General features: G+C 33.4%; 1 protein-coding gene across 1 annotated transcript; it reads right to left on the reverse strand.

Annotated features, from left to right (window-relative positions):
- Positions 1-1,674: 1,674 nt before the first annotated feature.
- On the reverse strand, positions 1,675-8,253 carry LOC104604895 (Chaperone DnaJ-domain superfamily protein). Its single transcript, XM_010269460.3, has 10 exons — positions 8,015-8,253; positions 7,862-7,924; positions 7,698-7,764; positions 7,293-7,352; positions 4,893-4,943; positions 4,698-4,778; positions 3,157-3,269; positions 2,551-2,668; positions 2,193-2,319; positions 1,675-2,050 (listed from the first exon to the last, which is right to left on the reverse strand). The coding sequence occupies exons 1-10, from the start codon at positions 8,125-8,127 to the stop codon at positions 1,947-1,949; spliced, it is 897 nt and encodes a 298-aa protein (XP_010267762.1). The 5' UTR covers positions 8,128-8,253; the 3' UTR covers positions 1,675-1,946.
- Positions 8,254-8,548: the final 295 nt, after the last annotated feature.

Consider the following 8,548-nt stretch of genomic DNA (forward strand, 5'->3'; position numbering starts at 1 on the left):
GGCAAGATGTTACCAAGGACGAATATCAGATAAATCGGATATGAATACGGATATTGATAGTTTTAAAAACGTATGGATATGAACGAAAGATATAAAAATGCTTGAATATACTAATAAAATGTAATAGATACATTAATAATATTAAATCAAAAGTTGAATTATCTATAAATAAGATATAAAGATATGAAAAATGCGTATTTCAATAGGTAATAAGTTATATTAAGAGAAATATTACAATAAACAATACTAAGACTCTGAAAATTTAAACATTGTACAATAATTATCACTTTTAATTTTATAATTATAATTTTCAATTTTTATTAATTTTTAGAAATATTTATTAATTTAGTATTTTATTTAAATAACAATATGTGTTCATTTTTAACATATTTTTATATAATTTTTAACACAGAATTGTAAAATAAAGCAAATAAATTATTTAAGGTAGATAAAATAAATTATATTTAATTTTTAGTTTTTATTAAATCTTTTGGAAAAATTAAATCTTAAATTATTCGTTTTGGTTTTTATAATTATAATTTTCTGTTTTCCATTAATTTTATTGGGAAAATTTATTTATTTAATATTTTTATATAATGACTATTTTTCAAATAATAACTATGTTTTTAATTTTAACATATAATTATGTGTAAAATAAAACATATAAATCATCTAAGGTAGATGAAATGTATTATTTTTATAATTTTTAGTTTTAATTAATTTTTTTGGAGAAATTAAATCTTAAATTATTTACTTCAGTTTTCATAATATTATTTTTTAACTTGTATTAAAGATGAAAAACAATCCAAAAGTACTCAATATACAATTTTGTCAAACTAAACAGGATACGTCTTCGTATCGGTGTGTATCAGACCGTATCCACTAATACAGTATGATATGGCATGATACAAAAACATATCATACCCAATATGCACAACTCGTAGGATATGTATCCAGTCATAACATATCATGTATCCATGATCATGGATACAAATACGATACGCTCCGTATCGAGAGTATCGTATGATACTTAATCCTTAGATGTTACCGATGTATTATGTACAGCTGCAAGCCTGCAATGGCTGCGGGGGCGCCCGGTTGCATGCAAATTCAACGTACTGCCAGTGACAAATCGTAAATGAGCTTGAATTTGCGAGGCCCGTTTACAATCCATGTTTGGAGTTTTGGACTTCGGAAAATTTGCTTCTAGTCTCTTTTTTATTGTTTTCTCGACAGAGATAATTTGTTTCTAGTCTCGCTCGATGAGGCGGAAACCAGTAGTAGATTATCGTTTATAGAGTGTATATTGTAGCAAGGTTTGCTTTCAACCCAACCCAGACCCATCAACCCGTTTAATGAAAATTAAATGGGTTGGGTTCAACCCAAACCCACCATAACCCAGGGGTAGCTCATCGCCAAACCCATAAGCCCCAACCTTGGTGAATGCAGCATTTGATCCCACTTTTCGGCCATAACCACCCAGAGGCCTTACCAACTGAGCTTGTTGCCACCTTCAAGTAGAAGTTCAACCTTAGAGCTGATAGCACAAATGTAAACAATATTTTGTATCTACTTTAATCAAACAAAATCTTTACCATATAATGCCAATACTGCCCAAATATTTTTAATCTTTAAATCTAAGCACTGAGTTAAGTCAGAGAAGTACAATGAAAATTTTTCAAAATTTGAGTGTCTATTCATCTCCTATTCCCATTTTGCCAAAATGTATGTTTTTCGTCTTTTTACCCTTTTTACCTTTACTTGTCCACATACATAGCATGTGCCCTTGCACTAGTTTAGTTTGTCAAAATTGAACAAGAATTCAGCCCTTACACTAGTTTAGTTTGTTAAAATTGACCAAGATTCAAGAAATAACTTAAGTAGATGGATGAAGAGTGATGCAAAAGGACAATTGACTCTAGCAGCGTAGCTTCAAACAAAACCAGCTATCTCCTTCGTTTTGATTCCTTACGCAGCTCAGCCAAATAATGCTCCAGGTTTGACTTCTCCCATAATCGTCTTCGGACAAGATCATCCTTTGCTGTTTCATCTAATAAACAACAGTCTATGTATCAGGTAAATTAAAAGAAACCCAGGTCGATGATAAACTGACCCGGGTAGCCGGGTAGGGAAAATGCCTGATGCACGCCAAAATTATTGGCTTAATAGTGTATATTAAGTTATTCAGTTACCAATATTTTTCCATGCATCAACATGAATTCTGAGAGATCTCCTTGTCAAGTAGCAGGCATCATCCCAAGCATAAGGAGCTTTTTTCACTTGGTATCTCCAGAACCACCACCCATTCCATAGCAAAAGCTGCATGGACTAACAAAAACAAGTTACTCCTATGAAGTTGAGATAGATGCAATATAATCAACTAATAATAAGCACATCTTGCACTAGAAAATTGAAAGATGAACAGGAAAAACAACAAAATAGAACCCATCATATTTCCTGCCAAGTCATGTACATACAAGTTTGCTTGATGCTTGCCTTCAAAAAAAAAAGTTTACTTGATGCTGTTGCTTAATCGAATTGGTGTTCTACCTTGCCAACAGTGTAAGGTAAGAGTAAAAAACGGACAGCAACAAGTTCCCACATGGAGGGTTTTTCAGCTCCCTTTATCTGCAGCTCAAGTTCCTTACTTAGTTCCTCTTCCATCTTTCTGACATGAACAAATGGATCATCAAATGTTAACCACACTTTTGGAATGGACTGCTCATACTAGAGAAACCAAGACAATAATTGAAAATTTAAGAATGTAAAAGAAAAAAAAAACAATACACAATAGGTTAATGCTTCAATCAATTGCTAAAATGGCTGAATTGAATGACTTATTGCTCATTAACTAAAAAAAGACTTATTACTTTGCTGTTTAGTGGATTAAATATAATTAAATAATAAAATATTTGAGTGCATAGCCAACCCTATATAGTTGGGGTAAGGCTTGGATGATGATAAATAAAATATTTGAGTGCATGGTAATCAACCCAACTTCAGTTTCAGCCATCAAGAGCTCATAACCTCCTCAGTAACTTATTCACTAAAAGTGAAACCAATAAGCCACATCAGTTATTATCAAATGGCCCCTACAACTAGTATTGCCACCTTGACAAAAAATAGTAAAATGCAAAGATTAAAAAGAAACCATACTTGTCCATCTGTTTCTGACCCTTTTTCTTGTTTATTACCCCACCACTGCGTTCAAGCTCCAGTGCCCTGAGTCTGTTCTTATAAGCCGGTGTCTTCTTGACCATACTTACAGCCTGCAACAAGCACAAAGAAATGAATTTTAAGAACTAAAAACAAAAAAATTTGAAACTTCATATAACTGAACATTTTAGACTCAGTTTGGAAGGAGTGCAAATACAAATACGTAGAGTGCAAAAGCTTGTATTTTGTATTATTTTTTATGCATCCGTACTGTACATATTTGTATTTGTACTCTTTCCAAATTGAGACTTAGGAGAAAATAATCGATTATTCCCAAAGAGAGAGAAACTATTAAAAAGTTTAAGTTAACTTACATGCCCCACCAAAACTTTTCAAAATTCTATCCCTTTACCAGAATGTCACTTCAAATAAGAGATACACGAAGTAGGAACAGCTACATATTTATCCCTTTACCAAAATTTTAGGGATTTTGTTATTCTAAACATTTTCGCCACAACTTAGTTTTTTACTACTGTGCCAAGAAGAGAAAAGGGAAAAAAGAAAAAGAAAGCTTACCAAACCAATTAATTATGGTAAAACTACAATTTAAGCCAACTTTAAACACAACAAATGTACACATGGATTATACATATAACCAATTAAAATATGCATATATATAAATTTCAATATATTTAATCTTATAAAACATAAAATATATTTATATTTAATACTATAAATACACATTTCAAAACAAAGCATCCTATATTTTGATAGTGTATTTTGTTATTGTACAATCCTGTCTCAAATAGGAATTAGGTTTTAAAAAATTTTCTTTTTCTTACATATATTATATTGAGTGTCCCAAGGTGGAATATTTAAGGATATTCAGTAGTAATTGAAATTTGCCATGCTATTTGATAATGTCAAAAGAAAATCTACAAAAAAAAGACGATAATGGTACTATGGTATTTATCCATAAAATTTTGTATACAGAAAACACACAGAGGAAAACAATGAAGCAACAATAAAGGATTTCTCTTGTATTAAGAACTGTCAAGTTTGTGCTTGGGTTCAAATCTTCACATCCTAAATATATATTTGTCAAAAAAAAGAACTATCAAGTTTATAAATTTTTCCGGTTCCACCCCTCCTTAGTAGGAAAAGATCCATCAAAATGATCCATAAAGGCATGTTATAGATATTGAGAATTCATAGATATCAATGACAAAGCAACACCCCCACCCCCCACTCCCTACAAAAAAAAAAAAAAATTAAATTAAATTTGTAGAACAATAAAGGTAATCTTTTCAAAGAAGCATAATGCAAGAAATAACAAAACCATAAAACTTCCAGATCATAGGAAAATAGGAAATGGTTTGATGGCCAGCAAGTCCTATGACTAAAAACAGGTTCCGGACCCAAGACTGGTACCACTCTTAACAAAGTAACCAAGCTAACTTCATTGTGAAGCACCGGTCCTACACTATGCCTCATTTAAACATTAATATCATGCTTCGATCAGATATCATGTTCCTTTGTACCTGTTTATACCTTGTCCACTGATTGAGATACTGAAACGCTGAAAGAACCAAAAGAAGGCCCACCAGGACAGCATGGGGATCCTGCAAATGAGAGAGAGATAGAGAGGCTAAACAATGTTCCTTAAAAATGTAAAGCTTCATCTTTCTATCATTGGAAGTGATATCTATGTATCATAAGAAGAAAAAAAAACTCACTGTTTTGTGTCCATAATATGCCTGATAATAACGAGCAGTATTGTAAAATACCTGAAACATAAGAAAAGATGGTTACTTCAAATATGTTAAGCAATTCTGACACAACAAGGTACCAAAGCCAAGGCCTTGTACTGTATGAATGCTTCTAGAGTACAATGGTTTGTCTTTTCCAATTTTACCATCCTTATTCTTTTAACTTCATTTTCTCTTCTTTGATTAAGGGAAAAGGAAGTACAAGGGGGCCCTATACAAAGAGACAAGAATTGACAACAGATCACCCAAAACAACACCCTAGGCCAGAATAGAAAGGTACAAAACTTCAAACTTATTTCTCTTACCAACAGATGTATTTTATTTATATAGAATGGACTATAAGAAATTCCATAAATATTAAAACAAAGATCACTTCATTTTGCAATAAACAAGCATTAAAAGACTCTATATACTTACCCTAAAAGACCAAGAGTAAGAGCATGGCATCATCATATTGAACAGGATAATCATATACATATTAATGTTCTTGAATTTGATAATAAAAACTCAACCATGTTTCTATTTTAGCATCTTTATGCATATCAGGGCATTAACAATAAAATTTAACATTATTTATATTGTTCTGACATCAAGACCTGTAACCTCCAAACACTGTCATATCAAGGTAAATATTTATGCTCTCAATCCTAAGGGCCTAGAACCACATAGATGCATTTAGTTATTTATTTGTAGGTTTCTCAACCACAGTTTCTGAACATAGTTAAAAAGGTTGTGCTATAAAAGTTTCATAAAAAGCCAAATGTTCGTGGTGCTCATGAAGCTCAAGAAGTGAATAAAAATAAGTTGGAATTGATCTTCTTCCATGATGCTATTTAGGGAAATAAAAATGCAAAACAAGCCTTTCAGCAGGTTGTGCTGTAAAGTTCCATTGCAAGCCAAATTTTCATGGTGCAAAAAATCTCAAGAAGTGAAAAAAAAAGGTTAGAAGTTGGAATGAATCTTCATTCATGATGCTATTCAAGGAAATAAAAATGCAAAACAGATCTGGCTTAAATGGAACTAACAGAACATCCAATGGTTCTCATTCCCCAAGGAAGATAGTTACATCATGTATATGCTAAATTTCTTTCAGATGGAACATATTTATTAGATAGATTCATTTAGATGCAAGAAGCCAGGTAGTGGTGATTATCCATATAAATTCAATGGAACTGCAAAAATGAAAGGCAGCACATATCCCTGTCAAAGTGTCTGAGCATACCACAAAAGTTCCAGGCTTCCAGCCCGGAGTCGAGGCCTTATGGTGGGCAACAGTTTAGTGAACACTCAAACCAATAAAATATGCATGAGAACATACAGAATACAAGCCAAATGCAGCACACAATGTGCATATTACCTCTAAGTTTCATGCTTCCAAAAAAACATTCTCATTAACCCAGTCTAATTCAGGCTTGGATGGGATGACTTAAGAAAATGGAACGACTTCGGAAAAAAAAATCAAATACCAGGATATGATGGTTCATGAAGGCCATTTTATTTATTTTAAGTATCAGGAAGCAACAACAAAGATGAAAAATACTGGTTCCGAGAGTATCACTCTGCTTAGGGTGTTTAATTTCTTGACGATGAAGGATTTTCAGAGAAGAATAAAGTGATCCACAGCATATATTATTTCAAAATAAGCATGCATGTTAACCTTAATTTGCACCACTAACACATCAAATTTCAGTAAGCAATCTTTTAGTTTCTTCTACCTTTGAGCTGCCTTGGTTATAAAATACAACCAACCAGTTAATGAAATTTTTTTTTGAATTTCCTAATGCTCAGACATTTCAGAGAAAAACAAATCCTAGTGCCCAGAAGCGAGTAACCAAAGAAAGGAATACTGCAGAGTACAGCCCACAAACCAAACTGACTAAATTTTTAAATGGATAAAATAGAATTTCTAAATGGACAGAGGGTACATGATTAAAATCTGTTGCTGTCTGCCTGTCTCTTATCCAACCTTAAGGATTGAGAGGCAGGTTAGTCCTACCATTGCACTTTCATTTTGATCAGTAGAGTTTCATGACTATTGCTGATCAATCAAATAAAAAATGAATTACTAGTTTTTACTTAATCAAAAGCAACATAATATGACCCTAGCATGGCTAGTCATTCTAAATGCGCATTAAAGAATTGGACAATTTAGTGTTTCCTGCGTGGTTTCTTCATTGTCCACATTATATTTAGGCTCTCCAAGGTCTAGAAATGAACACTAACTATGAAAAGACAGGTCTTGAATACAGAGTGGTTCACTGTAAATTTGTAGCTAAGGCAATTGCATTGAAGCAGAGGTTTTAGTTACTTATAAATATTTAATAAAAAAATATTCTCCATTACAATAAGAAGCCTATCTAATTATACCTCTTCCGGATGTGCAATTGCATAATCGTACTGCTCCCGTGTGGCTTCATCCTTCAGAATCTGAAATGAGAAATATAATTCTTTTAATAAGTAAGGCCAACAAAGAAAATCAAGTAATCGATTTTGTATCCATATGAAAAGCCTAACAGAGACTTCAAAGTTCTAAGCACCCTAAATATTACGAATACAAATGAATTTAACTAATCTGAAGGTCCAGATACGGGAAAAACATTATAATCAAAAGATAAATAAATAAAATTTTTCTCTTACATTAGTTTTGTAAATACTATATAATAAAAATTAAAGAATCCTATATTCAACATGTCAAGCACATAAGTTAGAGGAACTCCGGTGCTGAAAAATACAAAAGACAACAATTTAACACTAACAAGATAGCATTAATACCTCATAAGCATTTGCAATTTTAACAAACAGCTTTCTCGATTCCGGATCTGGATTTTTATCGGGATGACTGAAAAAGTTAAAAGAAAATTAAGATTAAGCAACAGAAAACGAATAATAAAGAAATGTCTGAAAATTAAACAATGACAATTAAATTCAAAACTTACTATTTCAATGAGAGCTTGTAGTAAGCTTTCTTGATCTCCGAAGCATTTGCGCTCTGCGAGACACTGGAAAAAACACGGAACACGGAATAGTAGATCGTAAAAGGAAGAAAAACCGAAGGGTAAAACCGAAAAGCCAATTTTGAGAAAGCTTACCCTAGTAGATCGTAACAATCGTCCTCGTCACAGTAAATAGCGAAGGACGGACAGGCGATAAGAGAAAACAAGAGAACAGTGATCGCAGACCAACGGATTGCTGGTGGCGCCATTGTCGCCGTCTTCGCTCCAAAAGAAATTGGATTTGTCACACAGAAAATCCTTTGTGGTCAAAAGAGAGAAGGCAATGCATTTGGAGTTCAGATCAGCTACCAACTCATGGTGCCAACAACGTCCCAACTTGCCATTGCAAGCTGCGCACGGGGAACGTCTCCCAATTAGAGGTGTAAATGGGTCGTGCCGGGCCGGCACGGCCCGCCACGCAAAGAGCAGGCCGAGCCGGGCCGTGGCTCCCTCTCTTGGAGGGTCAGCTCGGCACCGCTCATGGCCCGAGCCTGCGAGCTGTAGGTTGTGTCATGGGCATGGGTTGGGCGTTGGGCCTAGGCCTAATTGGGCCAAAAAGGCTTAGATTTTTTTTTTTTTTTGTTTTTTTTTGGCATTTCGACTTTTTTTTTATTTTTTTAAGTAAAACTA

The sequence above is a fragment of the Nelumbo nucifera genome, chromosome 1 (assembly GCF_055504915.1).
Source record: "Nelumbo nucifera cultivar China Antique chromosome 1, China Antique-T2T, whole genome shotgun sequence".
Classification (NCBI taxonomy): domain Eukaryota; kingdom Viridiplantae; phylum Streptophyta; class Magnoliopsida; order Proteales; family Nelumbonaceae; genus Nelumbo; species Nelumbo nucifera.

What these genes read in the sequence shown, in the direction of transcription:
- LOC104604895 (XM_010269460.3), bottom strand. Translation starts at nt 8,127, where the DNA reads ATGGCGCCACCAGCAATCCGTTGGTCTGCGATCACTGTTCTCTTGTTT. An exon ending in TACAAGCTCTCATTGAAATA is followed by an intron (nt 7,765 to 7,861) that starts GTAAGTTTTGAA and finishes TAACTTTTTCAG; the next exon opens with TCATCCCGATAAAAATCCAG. An exon ending in CAATTGCACATCCGGAAGAG is followed by an intron (nt 4,944 to 7,292) that starts GTATAATTAGAT and finishes CTTATGTTTCAG; the next exon opens with GTATTTTACAATACTGCTCG.